At 37.3% G+C, this 23,815-nt stretch overlaps 2 protein-coding genes across 3 annotated transcripts; one reads left to right on the top strand and one right to left on the bottom strand.

The window, feature by feature from the left end:
* Window positions 1–725: 725 nt before the first annotated feature.
* Window positions 726–7,122, top strand: LOC108990947 (eukaryotic translation initiation factor 3 subunit K-like). The gene is made up of 7 exons (XM_018965074.2): window positions 726–1,136; window positions 1,284–1,340; window positions 1,433–1,546; window positions 1,957–2,007; window positions 2,084–2,150; window positions 2,795–2,877; window positions 6,705–7,122. Exons 1-7 carry the CDS (start codon window positions 1,023–1,025, stop codon window positions 6,906–6,908), a joined length of 690 nt encoding a protein of 229 aa, XP_018820619.1. The 5' UTR covers window positions 726–1,022; the 3' UTR covers window positions 6,909–7,122.
* Window positions 7,123–7,565: 443 nt separating this feature from the next.
* Window positions 7,566–23,338, bottom strand: LOC108990944 (phosphoinositide phosphatase SAC3-like). Of its 2 annotated transcripts, none has more exons than XM_018965070.2 (17): window positions 22,551–23,338; window positions 21,517–21,721; window positions 21,266–21,431; window positions 20,299–20,521; window positions 19,691–19,767; window positions 19,273–19,460; window positions 19,101–19,198; window positions 18,840–18,973; window positions 18,595–18,723; window positions 17,987–18,362; window positions 14,493–14,614; window positions 13,866–13,979; window positions 12,692–12,877; window positions 9,496–9,672; window positions 8,972–9,083; window positions 8,460–8,493; window positions 7,566–8,318 (listed from the first exon to the last, which is right to left on the bottom strand). In XM_018965070.2, exons 1-17 carry the CDS (start codon window positions 22,665–22,667, stop codon window positions 8,305–8,307), a joined length of 2,472 nt encoding a protein of 823 aa, XP_018820615.2. In that variant the 5' UTR covers window positions 22,668–23,338; the 3' UTR covers window positions 7,566–8,304. The 2 variants fall into 2 exon arrangements, with proteins under 2 accessions (XP_018820615.2, XP_018820613.2); XM_018965068.2 differs by having other exon boundaries at window positions 7,566–8,493; window positions 22,551–22,971; window positions 23,128–23,338.
* Between the last annotated feature and the right edge of the window lie 477 nt (window positions 23,339–23,815).

Genomic DNA, 23,815 nt, shown 5'->3' with positions numbered 1-23,815 from the left:
TTGATAAGTGATTTGTAGGGATGTAATTGATCTAGTTTTAGATAAATTTTGGAACCAAACCGGTATACACCAGTTTTGAAAATTTAAAAACTAATATGGACCGATTCATCACTAAAATTGAAACTTTCAATTTTTTTGGTTTGAGTCCAATTGTTTCAATTTACCGTTTATATGTATGGTACTACATACGTTTAGCATTATAATTTCTTCAATATTAAATTTAATTGTTAGAATTTAATATTTATTATTAACAATTATTAATTCATTAGTCTCTAATTAGACTAGTATAATATAAATAGTGTCGAACTTATTAGTAAGATTAACTTATCAAAAAGAACTTTATATTAAAAATTTAATATTAATGCTTTGAAAAATTAATAATTTAGTATATAATATATGTTATAATATAAAAAATTATGTATAAAATTTTTATATATAACATAAAAAATTAAAAATATATATATTTTGGTTCAGTTCTCATTATCGAACTAGTTTTGATTTTTAAAAATCGATACTAGACTGACTACGAATCGGACTTAGGATTGGTTTGGATAGCGAGATAAGATTTTTTAGATGAGTTGAATAAAATATTGTTAGAATATTATTTTTTTGAGATTTGAAAAAGTTAAATTATTTATTATATTTTATATGAAAATTTGAGAAAATTATAATGATAAGATGAAATAAATTGATAGTATTTCTTCATTCAAATGGAGTCTGAATCTACCTATTCGATTGGTTCCGATCCGGTTCAACTAATTTTCCGATTTTCTTTAGATCCCTAGTGATTTGGGTCCCCAGGCTTATGTGACATAAAGTTTTTGTTTTCCGGGCCGTTTCATATCGAGTCGGGTCTAAATTTCAGTTCCGGTCGGGTCATACGGTTTCTCGGAATCCGAAAAAACAAAGTTCGATTCCAATTCCCTCTCTCACAGTATTTATCTCTGATTAATAATTTTGATTTAGGGTTTTTGAGACTGAGGGGACGCCATTCGAAAATCCTAAACGAAAGGGGAAAAAAAATGGGAAGGGAGAGAGAGAGGGAGGTGCAGCAGTACACGGTGGAGCAGCTGGTGGCTGTGAACCCGTACAATCCCGACATCCTTCCCGATCTCGAGAACTACGTTAACGACCAGGTTTCCTCTTTAACTCTCTTTCACTTCATTCTTCTTTTTAGAACAATTAATAAAAACGAATTAAAGCATTTCAATCTCATCGTTATGAATCAAAGAATGATGGTATTTATCATGTAATCTTGTTTTCTTTAAAAAAATAAATTCCAGGTATCGTCGAAAACGTACAGCCTTGCAGCAAATCTCTGCCTTCTTCGCCTTTATCAGGTTAGGAGAAGTGCTATTAATGCATGCATACATACATATATGATTGGTTTTGTTATGCTTCAAAAAAGAAAAAAGCTTTGCGTTTTGTGCAGTTTGAGCCAGAGCGTATGAGTACCCAAATTGTGTCCCGCATCTTGGTTAAGGCACTCATGGCAATGCCTGCTCCAGATTTTAGCTTGTGTCTCTTTTTGATTCCAGAACGAGTGGTAACTCTCTTTCTCTCTCTCTCTCTCTCTCTCCATTTCAAATATTTTCTATTCATTATTATGCTTTCCGCCATCAGTAGCACTTACTCAATATGGCACTAAAAAATTCACGCTTATATTAGGCGTGTTTGATCATCTGCTATAACTTTCTGGTGTTCAGAGTTAGATTAAACTAGAGATTATGTATATATTAGGTGATATGGGTTTTCTGATATTCTAACTGAATACTTCTTAATTTCTTTTTTGATAAGTACTTCTTTAGTTCTTCTGTTTTCGTAAGCCTCTCAATGGAAGCATAAAAAATATGTTATTTGATTTAAATTTTCTTTCGCTAGATTTGAGTTTTAACAATTAGATTCCTCATAGCCGTTGTTGGTAAAAGTTTTCCTTCTTTCATTTGATTGAGTCAGCAAATGGAGGAGCAGTTCAAGACCCTTATTGTTCTCTCACACTACTTGGAGGTATGTATTTTTGGTTTGTGTTTCTTGACTCATCTGTGCCATTCATATTATAAGAACTCACCTGCTTTGTTTGCAGACAGGAAGATTCCGTCAGTTCTGGGATGAAGCAGCTAAGAATCGTCACATAGTTGAAGTTGTGCCAGGTAGTAATGATTTTTGATGCAGTGAATTGTCGGTGTATGTTCGTGGTATATACTATTTGGATTTTCTATCCAGTTGAAGCTATATGATTGTTCCATTTATCAAGGATGGTGTCTTTGGTAGAATAATCACTTTCTACCTTTAGATTATAGAATAATGAAGACGATATGGGGCCATGTTTACTCTAATACAAGAATGTGATTCCTGATATTACACTGTTCATATGGTTACAGATTTGGATAATCTGATGGTATGCCTCTTTATAATATTTAATTGCAATGCATTGTTGCCATTTTTATGAAGTTCTAAAACCTTTGTGAGGATTTCTGGCTGTTCGTTGATTATGTTAGTCCAATTGATGGTATCAGAATCGTATGATGCGATCATTAACATATAAACTGATGCTGTGGTTAGTGTTGTCACCTTTTGGCTAGACATACCATTGTTGATTAAAGCTTGTGTTAGCAAAGTTTAAGCTCCTGTTTGTGTTGCTCAAATGGCTCATGGCTCATTATTCCGACTTTCTGCTGCTCAATTTAAATTGCTGTCGTCTCATGTTCTTATGTTTATGTTGCTGTCTTCTATCCGTTCATCTATTGTTTTCTGCTTGTATGATTATTAATGCTCACAGGAAAACAAAATGCAGGTTTTGAGCAAGAAATCCAAGCCTATGCAATTCATGTCCTTTCCGTGACTTATCAGAAGGTTCCCAGAGCTGTGCTTGCTGAGGTAGGCCCTTGATATTGTTTCCTTACTGTGCTATGTCATTTCTATTTCTAGGACATGGTCTGATGGCCAGCTCCTACCTGGATGGTATAGTGCTTGTGTTGTTGAGGAATCAATGCCTGGATGTGAATCAAATATATTTCAGCATGATAACAGAAAAGGAATATCTAAAGGCTATGTGCGGTAGGATGTGTAATTTGAGGACACTAATTTCTGATGATTTTCCAAATTGTGGTTGCGGGGTTTTCATTGCATTTTACTTTTGTTATTCTATTGCCTAATGACCCATTCATATAAGGCTTGAGTCGGAAGACCAGGGGTGAAATTGCATTTTACTTTCCAGATTGTGGTCGTGGGGTTTTCGGATGGCACCGCTGTTAGGGGGTATTATCTGTGCTGAACAGGCGGCCTTTCTCCGTGGACGTAGTATTTTTGATAATATTGCGCTCGCACAAGATCTCGTACATGGCATGAATCGGAAGACTAGGGGGGAAGATGTCATGATTAAAATCGATATGGCCAAAGCTTATGACCAGGTGAATTGGCATTTTTTGATGGAAGTGTTGAAGAGGTTGGGCTTTTCGGACAAGTGGAGAGCCCTCATCTTTAATTGCATCTCCTCACCAGTGTACTCTGTGATGCTAAAGGGTAGTTCTAATGGATTCTTTAAGCCGTCTCATGGTCTTAGGCAAGATGATCCTTTGTCCCTGTATCTTTTTATTTTATCGGAAGAACTACTCTCTCTCACGCATGCTTCATCAAGAATTCCAATTGGGGAAAATAAAGCCTTTTAACCCAAGTAACCTCATTCAACTACTCCACAAATTTGAAAGCATTCCTGGCCAACTTGTAAGTCCAACTAAATCCTCAATTTTTTCCCCTATAATTACACTCATTCCAGGAAACTAGAAATGATGCACTTAACTAGCTTTGAGGAGAGGATGTGGCCTTGCAATTATCTGGGAGTTCCTCTAGGGTGGCTCACCACACGTTTGTTTGACCCCTTGATTACCAAGCTTCAAAAGAAACTAGCCGGTTGGAAGAGCAAGCTTATCATTCGGGGGAAAAATAACTCTTATAAAGCATGTTTTGAATAACATGCCTATCCATATGCTTTCGGTGATGAACTTTCCAAAAGGAGTCCTCACAGCCATTAAGTTGATCTTCTTAAATTTCCTTTGGGGATCCGGAATGGAAACAAAAAATGGAAATGGGTGTCTTGGCGCAAGATTTGTTTGCCAGTGGAAGAGGGCGGCTTGGGCATTCGCGATCTCTTGGAAGTGCAAACTTCTCTCCTAATGAAGTTTGCATGGAAACTTCTCACTAGCAGCTCTCTTTGGTCATAATTTTTCAATGCAAAATATGTTGGCAACTCGCATTTTTCTATGCTTCTAAATGACATGGGGCTCTCGTTTTTGGAAAGGTATCATGCGAGTTATGCCACATGTGCTAGGGAACACGAGATACCTGGCTCACAAAGGGGAGATAAATTTCTGGTTTGATAACTGGTTGGGGGATGGAGCCATTGTGGACACAAAACAGTGGTGGGTGATTCGGGCCTTCAGGTTCGCTCCCTGCTGAACTCATCAGGCTGGGATTTCTAGAGCTTACGGGCGCTGGTAGATGATGGTATGGTGGAGAAGATGTCTTTCTCATATTTGGATGTGTGAAGGCAAGGATATCCATGTATGGAAGCCCAATGCAGAGGGTTTATTTAGCACCAAGTCGGCTTGGCAGCTGATTCGAAAGTATGGTAACCCCTGTCAGTGGAGGAAATGGCTTTGGCAACCTCCTGTGCCAAATAAGATGTCTTTTGTATGTTGGAGGGCTAGGAAGAATGCTCTTCCTCTCGATGAGTCGATAAAACAGCTTGGCATCCCCGTAGTGTCCAAATGTAATTGTTGTGAAGCCCCTCAAATGGAGACACTGGACCATGTGTTGTGTGATGGGGAGGGGGTGAGGAAGGTATGAAATTTTTTTGTTGCTTCTTTTGGCATTCAACTACCTCAGATATGTTGTTAGTAGGGAGTTCTAAACGTGTGGTGGCGACAGGCCTCCTCCTCTCAAGTAGGCCTATTACGCGGCATCACTCCCATCCTTATTACTTGGGCTCTTTGGTGAGCACGTTGCGTAGCACGTATGGATGGTGTTCATGATTGGAGGGCTATCATCCGCATTGTTAAAAGCCACCTCATGGAAGTCTCAGGTACCCTTTGGTCTTTCAAGAAGCTGGGCTCGAGAGATTAATCAGTTTTGCAGGAGCTTAATTGCCCTATCGCTCCAGTCTCATCTAAACCATCGCAACCTATAGTGTGGTCTCGACTTGGGCGTGGGATGGTAAAATTAAATGTGGATGGAGGGTCTAATGGCAATCCAAGGTCTTCGGGCCTCGGGAGGGGTATCATCCGGAATGACTAAGGACATGTTGTGGCTGGTTTTGCGCACTATTATGGGATTGCTACTAACACCTTTGCCGAATGTTGGGCCCTTTCTACTAACTCCTTGATGGCCTCAAGTTGTGCCACCAGCTCGAGTTGAGAGACTTCCTAGTTGAGTCTAATTCTAGTGTAGTGGTGAATTGGCTTCTTTCGGAAGTGTGCAAGAACTGGTACGCATGGGACTTTTGGGATGAAGCACAAGCCCTCACTTGATCACTTAATGCACATGTTCACCATGTTTTCAGAGAAGCAAATATGGTGGCTGACTATTTGGCTAAAGAGGGGGGCCAAAGGACGTGCTATGGATTTTCAAGGTAATGGATTTGGACAGAGCAGCCTTCGTGGTCTTTCATGTACGGATAGATGGGGACTTCATTACTTACGCCGATAGTGCTCCCGATTTTTTTTTTTTTTTGTTAGCTTGATAGTGTACCTGAATTCTTTTGGAGTCTTTTCCTTTTGTGTGGGCCTTTAGCTTTGTAATCACGGCTTTCCCCCCGCCTTTAAGTGAGGTTTTTCTAATATAAGTCGAAGGTTCAAACCTCTTTTACAATATATATATATATTTATATATATATATATATATATATAAGGCTTGAATCTAACAATGTAACTAAGGGTGCAAATCGGTCAATCCGGTCTGGCGATGGACCGAATATTTTCGGTCCATTTTCCCGGACCGGACCGGACCGAACACCCATAGGGATCGGACCAAACTGGTAGCTATCGGTCCGTTCGGTTCGGCCTAATTATTTTTTTATTTTTTTATTTTTTAAATCAATTAATAAAAAATTATTTAAAATACTAATTTAAAATTAAGTGACTTATTAATGTAGATTATGTAATTAACTCAATAAAAAAATATTTTATATGGTTAATGAAAATAAATTAGATGAAAATTACATTATTAATTTATATAATTACTATAATTAGCTAATTGATATTATATATTAGTTAATTGATAGAATATTAACAATTGTTAATAACATATTTAAAATTTTAAATTGTTAATAGTGATAGGTTAGATGAAAATTACATAATAAATTGTACAATTATTATATAAATAATATATATAAAATATATTTTTTATTTTTATTTTTCATTCGGTCCGGTCCGGTCCGGTCTAGGGTGGAAAAACCCTTGACTTGGGACTAGACCGAAACTTTTCGGTCTTCTAAAATATGGACCCAATCTTGGTCCGGTCCGGACCGACCGTTTATCACCCCTAAATGTAACCCTGACAATGATGTTTTATTTAATCCTTGAATTTGATATTTGTTCTTTCTTTTATTTAGTCTTTCTTTTCCGTGGGGATTATTAGGTGTGTCTTCCTTTGTTGCTTTATATATTTATCTTTCTATGTAAAACTTGTTATCCTGGTCGATCTTGCAGGCTATCAACATTGAAGGTCTGTCCTTGGACAAATTCCTTGAGCACTACGTTGCAAATTCTGGCTGGATTCTTGAGAAAAGTCATGGCAGGGGCCAACTCATTGTCCTACCTCGCAATGAATTCAACCATCCTGAGCTAAAGAAAAACACAGAAGATAGTGTTCCACTCGAGCACATAACCCGAATCTTTCCCATTCTTGGTTGACGTTTCTGCCGGAGAGTAGGAATCTTCGGTTTTCTCAGAAGAAGCTTGAGACTAGTAGTTCTGGTGCCTCCTTGTTATTCCGAGATGCTCGTCTTTGAAGGGATTACTGTTGTTCCGTTTTCTTGTTTTTGGGTTTCCGTTTTCTTCCAAAACAGTTTATGCGTTGAATATTGAGAAGAGGTCTGGTTGTCAAATCGATTTTTCCTTTCCTTAATTTCTCTCCAACCTATCTCGGGTTTGGCATTATGATTGCCCATATTCACTTGCAATCAGCACATATTTCTCATGAGATCAAATGGGTTTAATTGAGTAATTGGTAGTTTTCATTAAATTTAATCTTCAGAAGAATTAAAAAATTAAACAACAAAAGGCCTGGGATTGCATAAATTCCGAAGATTAATGATATTATTATTTAATACCCTGCATCTTATGAAAAGAAAAAAAAAAAAAAAACCGAAACTGTCATAAGGTGTGGATGTGAATGGTGATTGATATATAGCATTCCCATTATAAAATTATTTTATAATTCATTTTACAACAAAAAATGGGATGATATTAATTCATCAAAATAATACTTCTTTTTATCTGAATTTCAATCCTCCATGCAATGTAGTCAGAAAATAGCATAAAAAACTAGTACGTGCCTCGATAGTGCAATTTATTTTCAAAAGATTCTCATTGCTCCCTAAAGTCGATGGGCACCAATATCATGAATGTCTTTATCCCAACAAACCTTTCTAAACATGCTAAACACTTTATATACACGAGCATTCTTTCTGTCTCTGAATGTTAGGATTTTTCCTCTCACTTTTTAACATTGGATGGAGCAAAAACTTACAAAAGCGTAAGCTTAAAAGAAGTGTCCATTTCAATCAATGAACAGACGTCCTTCGTAGATACCTACCCATAAGAAAAGATCCATGTAAACAGACCGTTGGGGAGGGCTAGATCTTCAGGCTCTACAATTACACATATCAAAAGAGGGAGGGAGGGAGTTCTACAGTACCTGGATCTCAGAATGCTTGACCACAAATAAACATGAAGCAATATAAAGAATCAATGACCTGCAATTCTGAAACTGGAGCTCGGTCAAGTAGAATGATGATATTTACAAAAGCGGCATCCCTACACGAGTCCGCGAATACTAGGATTAAGAAGGAAGAAGATGAGCTCCAAAAAGAATTTTTAATCGTTGCCTATTTACTCTTGTACTTTGGTATTGGGTTCTGATCGTGGTTTCTCGGATGGAACTTAATGCTGCAAGTCATAGATGAGGAGGGCCCAGAGGATTGCTTCGTGGGAAAACATCTTACAGAAAAATTGCCGGATTCTCCGCTTCTGATCTCTCTTGTTCCTGCTACCCTTGCTATACTCAATATGGTCTCTTCTCCATGGATCAGTTACAGCACCCTGAGAAACGAGAGTGAGAATATATCGAATTAGGGTGGAAAAAGTTAGCCTAACTTTAATGGCAGAGTGTCTCTCCATGGTTCACCCAGTGCACAAAGCCATCTGAAAAATCCTCAAGAACATCGGAATTCTGTGCAATACCATAAGATAGCTCTGTTCCGGTCTGCTCCCTCCCCTACATGACATGACAGGAAAAGACAAAACATCAGCGCATATCAACAGAACCTTCAGTAAGCTTTCTCCAACTTCTGAAGCTAATAATGTATTCCAATGGACCAACCAGCAATTGAAGCTCAAATCAAGAGAACTAAGAGCACAATCCACTAGAGAACCAGTATGACCAAAAATCAGTTCAGTATGCATCAAACATCATTATTGTGCAAACTCTACACGTGAACGTCAAGTGCACAAAAGTATACAGCTAAAACAACTATTCCAAATATAATTCCTTGATCACTATATATTTGATTGAAATAAAGATGATAGTCAAAGATATTACTGGAAACAAGATATCTTGTATCTACGAGTGCTTCAAGTTTGATCTACAAGAAATTAGTGCAGGCCAATTCCTAAACAGTTGCAACTTTTACCTAGATACTGTTGATCAATAACATTCTTACATAAGCTCCCAATGTCCAAAGGCGGGTACTTACTTTCATGCTGGATCCATATTCACTTGTGGAGGGGGTAGTTTCTCCCATCACTCCATTGACAACATTTTCTGACGAAAACCCAGCAACTGAAGAGTTTGTGAGCAATGATGACCTGTGGACACATTTGATGGAGGGAAATTAGCTTCCTCAGTTATAGTAAAAGATTAGATAACATCCTAGCCACAGTAACTAGGGGAACCAAACCAGTAAAAAGAAACAAACAACTCATTAATCCACCTAGCCAAAAAACAGCCATTAGCCAGCATCAAACCTTCCAATGTAGGATATGGGGAAGGGTGATCTGGATATAGTTCTAACTTTAAGCCCTTTTCTATGAAGTGGCCGCTCTAAACAATCAAACCAGTGCGTGTACTTTACCCATCAATATTTTAACCAATGTACCGAAGAAATTCCCGATCATTGCATTAACCTTCTTGTGCTTAGGTGGCTCTTTTTTATGTTTGGGCTTTCTGAATATTTTATTAACAAGGTTATCACTTTCTTAGAGCTAATTAAAAAATTACCTCTCAAATTGCTCTTCCTCGCATGAATTCCCAGAGGAAGATAACCAGTCAAGGTCAAGAAAATTTGAGCAGTTGGACATATCTCCATGTTCTGAGAAGTAAATATGATTGGTTTCAAGGCATCGATCTCTTTGCATATCTCCAAAAAGCTGCCTGCGAGGTATTGATGGGGTATACCTACATGAAAACATCCACACCACAGGAAACAAGCCAAATAAGGTAAGGAATCATTAAGTAACATGAGTTTATGAATCCCAAAAGAAAACTGTGCTGCATATAGTCTGTTTGCAACGATTGTGTTCACAAATATGAACATAAGAAAGGTAGTATCACTCAATTAATTGCTAAATACACAAAGTAAGATGGCATAAACTAACTAAATACATACATGTTCAAAGAGATACAGTGAAAGTGTCAATACATGCTGACACATAAGACAACGTTGTTGATACAAATCCAAATACGCATTTTTTACTCGAACATGTTTAATTCGCAAGCAGATAAACTCCCTCCCGAATCAGAACACGAGGACCTGATCATAATCAGACACACCAGCAGGTATTTCAGGCAGCTTAGACACTTATTTGATGCCCATCAAGCCAGAAAATCCAGTCCAGCCCAAACACCTATGCACTTTTTTCTTTTAACATAATTTTTGGAGAACCATTCGAGGATTATAGGCTTCTCTTTTATCCTAAAATTACTCCAGTAAGCACCTTCCATCCATTCTCTTCAAGTGTTAGTAGCATCATCTCATATGTGTGCATATCTGGGTGGGCCGGGATATTTCTCATTGGCTCTCTAAGATTACTCTTGGAGTCTTGAAATTTGTCTCCAAAGCACTGATCCTTGCAACAAAGCCATAAGAAAGCCAAAAATAGATTGCCTTTGAGCTTAGGTTGGAGGTTGGGCTTGACTTCAACAATATCCAGACTGGCCCACCCAATGATTAGGTCCATTATCACTTGTTCCAGTTAGAATATGAATGGCCCATTTAATGCTTTTCTATTTCTTTGGCCTATAGATTTCTTCCAAAACATCCACTAGTTTTGAGATCATAATCCCTATAGATTCTGGAGGTGGTGGATTGTGAACCTAAAACCTGAAAATATATCTTCCATACTTCAATCAGCAAAAGCTGATGCTACAAGCCCCAGTTCACAAAAGTAACTGCTGTTTTTTTTAATGTTAACGAGAATTTTATTGGAGTTGTCCCATATGCCGGAATGTATACAAAAGAGACCTAAGGAAGATGATAAATGGGTACACAAAAATCATGGACACTTAGTCAATTAAACTCTATTGCAAATGCCCAAAGTAACAAAGTGTTGAAGAAGAATTTAAGTTCATCCAATGTCCGCTTATGATCTTTGAAACTTCTATCATTCCTTTACCTTCATATGCACCACCACAATCATTGAGAAATCATCTTCCCTATTGCTGCAATTTGTGTGCTGCCATATAAACCCCCCAATTTCTGGAAAGTCTATCACCCATATAAGCATAATTTGTGTGCTGACCCGACTCTATCCAAAGAACTCATTCTATAGTGCCCTGGTGGCTACCAAGCAGTGTAGTTGCAGATGATCTACCGTTTCCCCATTCTTTTTACAAAGAGTACTACTACATCTACAAAGGAATTACACAAGAATAATCCCACAAACTGATGTGGCTTCATCTGATTTGTTAAATCTACTTTACAATAACAATAACTTTATAATCTGACGAACAACATCAAACCACATCAGTTTGTGAGATTACTTTTGTGTAATTCTTTTGTGGCTAGAGTATTTTCCTTTTACAAATACAGCAATGATCCACCACAATGATTTGATGTTTCCTTGGGTTATCTACAGTAAGGATCTTTCCTAAGCTGTACAGACAAAAACAAAAACTGCTTTTGGAGGGGCTTTGGTCCTCCAAATTTTCTCCCAAGGAAATGGATTACTGTCTCGAATAATGAGGACCCATAATATGAATGAGCACTTCCCTTTCTCAGATGGGCAACAAAAGGCCTTGTCTACGTCTCCAACTCTCGGTCTAGTGGAGTACAAAAAAATCAGTGAAGGCATTAGCTGCTCTGGAAAAATTGACAATTCTACTAAGGGGAGCTATTGGAAAATTCCAGAAAATTGGCTATTGAGGCTTTCTGCACCCACACAATCTCATACGCTTCTAAAAAAGCTTCCTTGAGGACCCTATCTTGACACCATAAATCATGTCAAAACTTAATTCTGTACCCCATCACCCACCTCACATCCCCTATATCTAGAAAAGGCCCTCCATCCTCTTCTTATATGTTTCTACAATCCCACCCCATGTGGGTCCATTGACCTCATTTGAGCACAGACTACCCCAAGCCGTTCCAAACTTTTAGTCTATATCCACCTTCACTGAGCGTCCTTTTCTTGATGATATCTCCGCACCCATTTCCCAGTCCGGTTGAACATTAACAAATTTCGAACCCCAAACCCTCCACCAAATATCAGAGTGCATACCTTTGCCCAACTCACTAAATGAAAACTTATAACTCTTCACTTATCCCACTGTATAAAAAGTTATGTTGTAACTTCTCTACATGGTTTGAAACCAAAATAACCCAATAGTCCTGGAGAACAGAGGGCCTATTTGACTTTGCATTTGGGAGACAAAACGCATTATTAACACTTTAAAAAAGCTCTTTTCAAGCAAAAAAAGTCTGTTTGGTTAAAAAATTCTAAAGTTTCGTAGTATGTTTCAAAATATTTTTTTTAATAAGTAAAGCATATTTCAAAATATAAGAAGAAAGGATTGTAATATATTTCAAAATTCCCATTTGTTAGTTTGTATGATTTCTTCCATCAACCAATTCATTTGGAAAGCTTAAACTGCCACAAGTTTGTTGTAACACACTGTTGTTGTGCAATACAAGGAACATGATGTACCCAGACTCCTTCATTGCATTGGGACAAAAGAAACTAAAATGACTGCTGCAGTAACTTTAAGGACAGCATTTTTTTTTTTTTTTGGGGGGGGCTGCTAGGCGAGATTTTTTTAAAGCTCAAAATTCACATCAACTGAAGAGAAATGTGCAGCTGACCAGGGATGGGACTAGATTTTATCGAATCTAAAAATGTACTGAAAAACAAGATGCCTCTAAACAAATTGAGAAAGGACTTGGCGAGAGTCCAATAAAGACAAAGTGATGTAAGCAAACCTCGAAAAAGCTATATCACTTTCACAAGTTGATATTTCTGGTGATGATTCAGATAGAAAGTTGCTTGATCCTTGTGATTGCTCAGGCAAAACTGAGTTAGAAGCATGCTTCACATTCTTGGCTGACATGGGAGAGCTGCTTTCACCATGTATGTTCCCATCTGATAAGGATCGTTTGAAAATCGACCTAGAGAATGAAAACATAGCAACCATAAACTACACTGCAGCAGCAAATTTTTGTAGAACATATATTGGTTAAAGCCGGCATAATTATTCGCAATTCAGCAATCCATGCAGTATGCATAACCATGAAAAAACCTAGCAATCTAGAAAATCCTTCTTGTTTTGGTTGGAGTGGACAAATTCAGGCAAAAAATTGAAAGAGCACAATCGTTATATTGTGCTAGTCAAATTTCTCCAAAAATCAAGATATGGAACTTATATACAATTTTCTAATTTTCTGCAAATAGTCAACTGCACTATTGCCACCAGTGTATGTTGTGGGATCTTACTTGTAAAAGTAAAACTGTTTGCAAAAAAAAAATAAAAAAATAAAAAAAAGAAGAAAATAGACAGAAAAAGTACATAGGTAGTAAGCAAAACGGCTCCCACCCAGAAGGTACCTCGTAGCCCATCCATGGTATGGTGTCACAACTGGTTTAATTAATGTCTCAGCCCTAACTTTAGCAGCATCTAATACTATCAAAACAATAAACAATTGCTGCAAAGTAAATCCTACATGCCATTAATTAAAATTCTGATCTTGCACATGATTCATGATAAATATCTTGGCATTAAACCAATAACTTCTGACACCAAATCTCACATGCATATATACTAGCGCATGAACTATGGATACCTTGAAGGCAAAGAGAGAGAAAAAAAAAAAAAAAAAGAAGGTGATCTTGCACATGATTCATGATAAATATCTTGGCATTAAACCAATAACTTCTGACACCAAATCTCACATGCATATATACTAGCGCATGAACTATGGATACCTTGAAGGCAAAGAGAGAGAAAAAAAAAAAAAAAAAAAAAGAAGGTAAAAAACTAGAAACTAAGCCAGATTAACATTTAAATGCATACATCTATTTTTGCCTAAGCCTATATCTTTTTGCCACCGTGTGTGATCAACTAAAGGAGTTCAAGGCTTCATTTAGCTAGCTAGTTACCTTCCATCTTCATCCACATATGTATGCCCATTCCTATCCGCATCATGGTGCTGGTCTGAATCCAGTTCCCAAAGTGCAGGTTTGTCCTGTTGCGGCTGAAAGTGACCCAAGAATCTGCACAAATAATTTGAAAAAAGAATGAATGTAAAACAGAATGCAAAAACTTATTTGAAGTAAAAGCATAAGGAATAAGCTGTGTTAACATTTTATTCTTTCAAAAGTGGTAGCAGTTTTATCAAAAACAAGGAGTAAACCAACCCCAATGTCAACCCCACCCCAGCTGTTTCCTGAAATGACACCAATTACATGGAATCAAACACTAGCCCTTCTAATAAAGGAGGAGATATGCACTTGGAGACAAAGAGCGGAAGATAATAAAATTGCAGCAAGACCACACTCTAAACTTTATCTCATCACCACTAAATCTTTACTTAGAATAGGCCAGAGGATAAATTATTTGAGCCAAGACAGTGCCGGAACACTGAAAACAGATGCTCCAACTAAAGAATCAAGCTAACATGTATTTCCAACTTGTAGAATAGAGCACGACTGGCAGACACTCTAGAATCAGCACAAACCTTGCATTTCTCCTAAAAAGTAATACAAGGTTTCAAATGCAAGACTTACAAATTAATTGCATCTTGTTTCTCCGCATCCATATAGGCATTGCTGTAATATCGTTGAAGAGTTCTGAAGAATTCTTGAGACTGCGTTGCTGCTTTCCACTGACCCCTTCTCTCGGAGAATATCTATGGCATCAGAAGTTGAAGAAGTTAACAAATGAAGCAGGATAGTATCAATTTAGATGATTACTTAGGCAACATAGTGGGAGAGGGGAAGAAGCTTCATATTCTATTCAGCAATGGAAGTCATATACTCTGCCTAACACCCATAGGAGTTGTCAATGGGTGGATCAACAACCAGGCACCTAATTAGCAACCATATCAAATAACACTGCATAGTTCACCACCAAACCCCCAAAAGCTAATTTTTTTTTTATCGGTAAACAAATTTTTATTGATCAAAAGGGAGACAAAAAGAGCCCAAGTATACAGGACATATACACGAGCACATCTATTTTAAGTGTGCACCCAAAAGCTAATGCTTCAGTCTAAATTTTAAACTTACAAGGAGCATAGCTATTAGTGTTATAAGTGTGCACCCATCATGGTATCATACTCTAGTTATTCTTTGGTGTTGAAGTCTCAAACCTCCCTTCCAGTAACTTCTTCAGTTTTACACATTCAGCACTACATTTAGTTTAAATTTTAATAGGCGGGCAAGCAAAATGTTTTAATATTAACCAAAGGCACTAAAGGCAATTGTTGACCATTACATAGAGCTGGTCTCACCAACTAGGGCAACAGTTCCTCCATTGAACCCAAGGATAGCTAGAACACCACAAGTTAGAAAGTTCAGAAAATAGAGTCCCCCCTTGTTTCTCCAAATGCTTTTCTAAGGGAAATAATGGGCAACACTTTGGGAAGAGCACTTCATAGAAAGACTTGACCCCAAATGTTCGTAAAGGGAATCCAACAGGTTTTGTCAGCCCCACCACTCCACGTGAAGTACAAACAATTAAAGAAGAATGAGGTTAACTCCACCTCCCAATCTTGTGCTGGTCTAATAACAACCTTCCATAGGGTCGCACTATCAGAGATATGCAAATGTTCTGCAACCAATGCATTCTTACATTGGGATATGCTAAAAAATGTTGAGAGAAACTGTCTTCAAAGCCTAATCCCTACACCATGTGCTTAGTTCCATCAACCAGCTTGAATCTAACACAACATAGTAAATCCCCAAACCCCCTCGTTATATTTTCCACACCTCAAGCATGTTTAGAAACTAATAACTGATGCAAAACAAGATCCGGAAGTGAGACCACCTTTAACTCCATTGCATTTTGAGTATAGAATGTTGGTCACTTGTACTCGGTTTGTTTTGGGTATCCCCCGGTTGACGGCTGGCATGTTGGCTAATTTAACAGAGCAATTTAGTAGGCATAGAAGTGAGATTTGGAAGGCTATTCCTTAGATTTGGAGAGGATGCTAGGGATTTGAGGGTCCTTTGCTTGGATGGATTCTTCTTGCTGCTTTTCCTTATCTTCTCTACCAGTTATGCTCTGGTAATCTCTTGGATGCTTCCTATGTACCAGGGTTACACCCGTCTCTCACACTTTTTAATTCAACTTAATTCAATTATCAAATGATCAAGTGTGGGAAAGTAACAAATCATAGAAATACAATCTGAGTAGCAGGGAGAGAGCACCTCCTAGTGACTAAGTGGCAGTGACAGTGGAGGTATGTCTCTCATCCCATAGTGAAGCTGCCAAATGTATATTATTTGAAAAGAAACACAACCTTATATTATTTTATATCGAAAATATACCAGTTATCAACTGGGCCAGATTAACGTTAAGAAAAACTGGATTTGCCAGTTGAGAATTAGGCATGTTCAGCTTCTTCAATGGAAAAATATGGCTTCCCTTTAAAAAGTTGTAGTCAAATCAAAATAAAATCCATATAAAAAGACAGATCCTACCCCCCGCACGGGGGAAACCATTTTAGAATCCACATTGTCACCAAGTAATTCTATTAGATTGGTTTTGGAATAGCCAAAGAAAGGAAGAAATTATACAAAATTTCATCGCATCACACTTAAGATGCAACACCACTACGTCCCCACATTGGGCAGGAGATCTATGATAGAGGTGAATGAAGAAGATAACAGTGCATTGAGATATTTAAATGAAGAAGATAACAATATGCTATCCCATTAAAGGAGGCTTAGGTATTCAGAACTTGAAATCTTTCAAAAAAGCGTTGTTTGGCAAATGGTCATGGAGATGTCACTATGAACAGGAAGGCCTTGTGGAGAACCGTCATTGAATTGAAACATGGAGAACCATGGGGAGGATGGTGTTCTAATGAGGTGAGTGGGCCTTATGGAGTGGGGTTGTGGAAGCATATAAGAAGAGGTTGGAATACACATGCAAGAGATATCCGTTTACTATGGGTATTGAATCCAAGGTCAAGTTTTGGCATGATGTATGGTGCAGCGATAGGGCACTCAAGGAAACTTATCCACAAGTCTAAGGTCTAGCAAGAATGAAGGAAGCCTCGATTGCAGACCTAATAATCATCTCCAATGGTATTCCCCGATGGAACGTTAGATTCCTTAGAGAAGCACAAAATTGGGAAATTAATGTTTTTTGGCATTCTTTGAAATTGTGTATTCCACCCATTTGTCGAGGGGGAGTGGAAGACAAGATTTTTTGGTGCCCCTCTAAGAAAGGGATATACACAGTCCGCTCTTTCTACCAAACCATGACCACGCGCAACACAAATCCATTCCCATGGAAAAGCATTTGGAAGACAGGCACCTCTAAAGGCAGCATTTTTTGTATGGAAACTTCTTTGGAAAAGATCCTCACTCTTGAGGAAACGTCAAATCATAGTCATGGACTGTTGTAGTATGTGCAAAAAGAGCGGAGAGTCTGCTGACCATCTGCTATTTCATTGTGAGATTGCCAAGACTCTGTGGAATGATGTCTTTGCTTGGTTGCGATTGGCTTGGGTGATGTCAAGTAAGCGATATCCTCACTTCTTGGAGACACATTCAGGCAACTCTCAAATTGCATCAACATGGAAGATGGTCCCAATATGCCTATGGTGGTGCATTTGGAGGGAGAGGAATGAAAGAATCTTTGAAGATCAAGAGCGTCAATGAATGAGCTTAGAAACTTATTTTTTAATACTTTACTCAATTGGTTGACTGTAATAGATTTTCTTCGCATGACTTTTCATGAATTCCTTGTATCATTAAACTAGCACGCCTAGGCGTTGCTCTTTTATGTCCCGTATATTTGGGCTCTTGTATACTCTTTTGATCAATAAAAATTTGTTTACCGATAAATAAAAAATGCATTGAGTGCCAAATCTCACATCGGTTCCTTACAAGGTAGAACTAAGATTTATAATGATTCCAAATAGTTCAAATTGTAATATTGACTAATTCTTTTTAAGTACAAGCCCAAATGTGGCTTGGGCTTTCCTTGGGTCAATATATTGAATTTTGGAATTCGTGCACTAAGAAGAAGCATGAAAAGTGAGAATTACCTTGTTATGAGCAGCTGAGCCACCATATTGGTGAGCAAGTGTGTCACCCATTCTCTCATAAAACCCCATAAAATCATCAGCTAAAGGAGCATCAAGATCTATCTTTGGGTTGTCTGCGACTCCCAGAACATGAAGTTGTTGTCCAAGAGCTGCTAATCCATAAGCATATTGAGCAACATTAGTGCGATCCAGGCAATCTATACAATTGGTCCTGAGAACCCCTTTCTGAAACATGGGTGGCTTGACAGGGTGATTCCCATTAGCAACATTACTAGCACCATTATTACAACCACCAAGTTTCCTTTCTAAGTAATCATCATCCTCATTATCACAGTTGCAGTGCCTCTGAGGAGAAACGTTATCATTGTCCAAATTCCTGAATCAAGTTTCAAAATCAAGCCATGGCATCAGATACCCCCAGTATTAGTAGAAAACATGCAGACTAGTTAGTCTTAAATATATAACTTCATCAGGCTGATCAGATGACCATTGGAACAAAACCTCTTAGCACTCACTCAAGTTTTTAAGTATGTATCAAGAATCATGATGATCAAAATGACATAAATGATTCAGGGGAAGATATTACAATGAGATAGCAAAAAACTAACCCAGACAAAAGCCATCTCACACACCCTTCATGCCTAAAGGCTGGTGTTACTTGGCAATAAAAGAATCCCGTTAGTGTCAATGCATATGCAGCCACTTTGCCCAGAAGGAGTAATGCATTTGTAGCTTTGCTGGAATTTGGTTAGGGAGAAAATAAGCATTTGCAGGAAAAATCAAACTACCAATAAAATAAATAGCATTGTTTGAAAGAAGAAAGAACCAAGAACTGAGCACGTTAGACTTATACCTCCGAGAATGTTTATGTAGATCCCAGTGAAGAAACCTGAGACGGTTCTCCTCTGGCAAACTTTTATTAATGAAATCAATTGCATTAGCAAACTCTGCACGGAGGATGGACTCTCGGGGCTTCTTCTCATGTGACTATTTATTGCCAAAATTCAAATAGATACCATGAGGGATGTCAAAATAAATTAAAAAAGCATATCAATTACAGACAATCAAATGTATTTAATATTTGAACCATAAGTAACTTAAAATATATTCTCACCTTAATCAAATTCAAAATTATTATAGGGTTTTCATATCTATTGACAAGATTTTCAAAATGAAGTCTGGTGGCTTCAAAATTTTGGTCCTTCTTTGACACTGGAAAAGGGGGGAAATCAGTAAAAGAAATATATGGCATAAAGTTAGCTGATGTTATTTATGCAAGGACATACATATAATGTCTGGTTTAATATTCAAGCGTGACGTCTCCTGTGACCAGAAAAGAGGAATTGAGCCTCGGTTTTGGACTACAGAACTTATCTGCATGGGAAACCCTTCTGGAACATCCTCAAACACAATCTGTTCTGTTTCAACATCATTAGCAACTCTGCCCTTCTCATTTACACCTCTCTTCAGATACCTAAATAAGAAGTAAAGTTCAATCTTAACCATGGTAAATAATTTATATTGTTTTACAATGGCAAATGAGAACATATTATCCAATTTAATTATGCGACTGACATAATATAATGTTCTAGCAATAATTTAAAACCATTGAAAACCACATGAAGGAAAAGCAATTTTCTAATATATGCATCCATTCCAATTCTAAGCACATGGTGTATCTGAAAAGCCTACATGCACCCCTACCTGGTGCCTGCATAGTGACGGGAACGCCTTGCAATTAGGGTCAGTTTGAATTCTCGTCCATATAGAGAAAGTGTTGCCTAGATTCAAATAGCAAATCCATCAGAGAAATATAAAATAGTGAAGCTCAAAGTGGGACAAAATATTATCTGTATTTTGAGTAGGCAATATTTAAACAAGTCATTGAGTTTCAGCAAATTTATTAAACCAGCAATAACAATAATTAGTAGAACTATGCGTCCAAGAAATAAATATTATTTGTCCGCATTCCATTCACTTCGCAAAACTAAATCCAAAAAACAAAAGCACGTCAATGAGACGAGTACAATCACTTGGACAATTGAGAGTAAAAATGAAATGGTTTCATCTTCATAATGAATAAAATGCCATGCACACAGTATCAGAACCTGGTAAAATTGAAATTGAAATTATTTAAAAAGTAATATTCATATCTAGAATTGAGTCTATAGTTAAAAAAAACTACTGAACAGGAAAAGAAAACCTTGCAACAGCTATAGCAGAGTTATTTGAAAGTTTTGCTCAATTTTCCCATCCACCTTACCATATTTCCCTACTTATGTCCAATCAAAAACAACATTATAGGTTCTCACCTGCTTAAAAAACCCATAAACCAAAGCAACTGTCCAAAGCGTATTCTGGAGGTGATTCCGGATTTCCCTAGTCAAGAACTCATTCCAGACAAACATGGTTTCATAGAGAACCTGGCCAGTGTCTTTATTACACAAGTTCTTTTGAAGACTACGCATAATATGGTAAGAGTAGCTAAAAAAGAAATCCTTTGTGAGATCCACCATGCACAGGAGCTTCTTGTATCTGAGTCACCAATCCAACAAAGAAGAAGTTAGTGACAACAGTGGCAATATTTAGAGCAAGAACAATTGGTTATAAGAAGAAGAAGAAAGATACACATTTATAAGAACTTTCAATAGAATGAAGCCTGAATGTGCCCCATAAACTTGGTTCTGTAGATATAGATGGATACACACTAATTCATAAAAGGAAGATACACATTAAATAAACAACTTTCAAAAGAATAAAGCCTGATTGTGCCCCATAAAACTTGATTTTGTATATATAGGTGGGTAGACATTAACGAATAAAGGAGTCAAGCTTCACTTGTCAGTTGCAGAATTTCATCAACTAGCCTCAGCAAATTCAAACCAAGTTTAGAAGAAGCGATTAATTCAATGTGATACTTTACCAATTCAATCCATGTGATCTCTAATGAAGATTAAAACTTAGAAGGAATGAAAATAACTCCAAGGGTGCAGACTAACAGATCCTCATCTTAACATGGCCGCACCATATTCTTGCATTGACAAAATTACTATGCTTCAATGTATTACCATTGAAGTGCATAATAAGTGATGAACAACAAGAGAATGTGGTCAAAGTTGGACATTCTGTTCCCAAAATAAAGGGAAATAAAGAATGGATGAATCGCATTAAACACACTAGGTTTTCACAAAAATAGAGATACAAAGCCAAGTAGCATTCACAGTTCCCCTAACAAGTACCACAGTCAAAATACATTTACATGCAGAAGGGAATAGGAACCTGTTCTCATTCTTCCAATTAGTGATACTGTTCTGAACGTCAGAGTTTGGAACTGGAATCATCTCACTCTTGGAGACAGCATATACAGTGTGACCACAGATTGCACCAATCTGTCTTCTTTTTGTGATAAGCAGCATGTAATAAGGACCCAAAAATTTGATGAACCCTGAACACAGTAAACCACTTTTGAGTACGATCATAATAACAATAAATTATTTTGATAGAAAGAATGCAAACTTGGGTCCACATACCGACAATTCCATAACAAGTAGTGACAAACTTTAGTCCACCTGTGGACTTGTTTCCTTCATGTATCCGCCTCAACAAGTCAGAACACTCCGGTTCCGTATACATGGTAGAGTCTTCCTGGATGTTTAGGTCTGAAGGGTCCAACCGGTCAATCTTTAGCACTCTCCAATATGTTCTGCTCTTGTCCCTTCCTATCATGTAAAAATTCTGCAGCATAACACATAGTAAATACTTGTTTCACTTAGTTTGCATATTACAAAGATTTTGCAATGCACAATAACCCAGTTACAGGATGACTTTCACACGAACCAAATATTTCACCTACTTTTAATAGCCAAAGACAATAATACTAACGATAAATTTCTAATTTATAAAGCAAAGAGTGTCACAACAGAAAATCTACTAACACTAATATTAAAATGACTTAGAGCGAGCTATATGACATTGACATGGCAATTTCAATACACTGTCAAATTTAATGAGACCGGCCAATTGGGATGGTCCTCTAACTATATGGTAATTGTGGGTTAGGATTCTTATGTCATATGCGAAAATAAATAAATAAATAAATCAATTAAAATGCCTAATGATTGGAAACTACCACAAGCTGAATAAAGGTGTTCCCAAATGGAAATGAGTAATATAGAATGGGAAATTTACATTTGATGGAAGCAATCTGCAAAAAGGGGTAAGAATATAAATTAGTAGGCGAGCATAGGTTACGCGGACTGAGAATTAGACCATATACTCCAATCCAAAAAGATATACGAAAAAATGTCTCAACCAGCTAGACCTCTAAAACTTTTTATATTGCTATTATAGATACTACCCCAAGTCGAATTAGTTCCTTAAAGTTAGAAGCCCAAACAACAACCTTCCTTTCTCCTATGCCATTTGAACAAGGAATTTGATGTGGTACCAAAAAAATCCAAATGCTAAAACAAAACAAAGGTTTTAATTAATTGCACATTTCACCTAAGTAAGAAGAAAAATAAGAGATGTTAACATTTGGAATAGAAATGAGAGAGAGATTTACCGATCGCGTTTCGTAAAGCCTGAATTTGTGCATAAAAGCGTGGGCAGGAGGAGGACCAAGGGATTCGTCAACGACAGAGGGAGAGTGGGAGGAGGGCTCATTCTCTGGCGACGCCATTGATAATATTCCAGATCGCCCCCCCCCCCCGCCGAGCCTTAGGGGCTCAGGCTCTGGCTAAGGGATTATATTATCAGAATTGCATCCAGTTATCTATATTTACGAATAATATGTGAATATACATCAGCGAAATAGTCTCCAAGAAACAACTCCCACTGCGCATACAATCGAGTTAGGCTGCTTCGAACACAACATGCTCTTCTCTTTGACCTCTGCCTACAATTACTGTTTATTATTCCAACACCAACTCCTTTTCTTCCATTCCCAGCCAACGCGAGAGAGAGAGAGAGAGCGCTTTTGATCTCTTCAATCAAGGGGAAAACGGAATCAAATAAAGGCAAAGGGAGCACAAGTGAGAGAGAGATCGAATATTTACCCAAAAGAAACAGATATATGTACCGAATATATACGTAAAAATGTACAGAAATCGAAAGAAGATGAGGGAGGTTCGGAAATATACGAGCAGAAAGAAGATCGAGCTGGAAAGATATCGATTTGGGAGGTTCAAGAAGACACACAAGGTCCAAACCAGAGAGAGAGAGAACTTCTAATAATTGGTGATGTTATTCATATTTATAAGAGGGAGAGAGAGCAGCAGCGGCAGCTGTTGTTTTTGTTGTTGGTGATGATGTTATTCAAACACTACAGATACAGAGACGGGAAAAACAGAAACTCAGATCCAAAACAAAACACAAAAATAAAAGTGAAAAATAAAAATGTATGCATTGTAAATCAAATCAAAACCACAACTTCGGTCACCACCGCTACGATCCACACGTTTTTATTAATTATTATTATTATTATTATTATTATTAACTATCACCCGTGAATTTCCCCACCATTCCAAAATCTTCCCCACTTCCCTTGCTTTCATTTTTCTTTTCTTTTTTCTTTTTTTCTTTATTATGCTCATTTGAAAAATAATACATAAAAATCTTTTCAGAACTCTTTTTACTATACTGTTTTATATGAAAATAATATAAATATCTTTAATTTAAAATGAAATATTTTAATCATTAAGAAATTTTATAAAATTAAACTCACAAACAGACGTGACTTAAGGTCCCGTTTGAATAACGAGAGTGTTTCATCTTATCTCATCTCATCCTAACAACTTTTTCAAATTCTCACACAAAATATAATAAACA

Source organism: Juglans regia, chromosome 1, assembly GCF_001411555.2.
Source record: "Juglans regia cultivar Chandler chromosome 1, Walnut 2.0, whole genome shotgun sequence".
Taxonomy (NCBI): domain Eukaryota; kingdom Viridiplantae; phylum Streptophyta; class Magnoliopsida; order Fagales; family Juglandaceae; genus Juglans; species Juglans regia.
The sequence above is the reverse complement of the archived record's forward strand: the minus strand, read 5'-3'. Positions and strand labels throughout refer to the sequence as shown.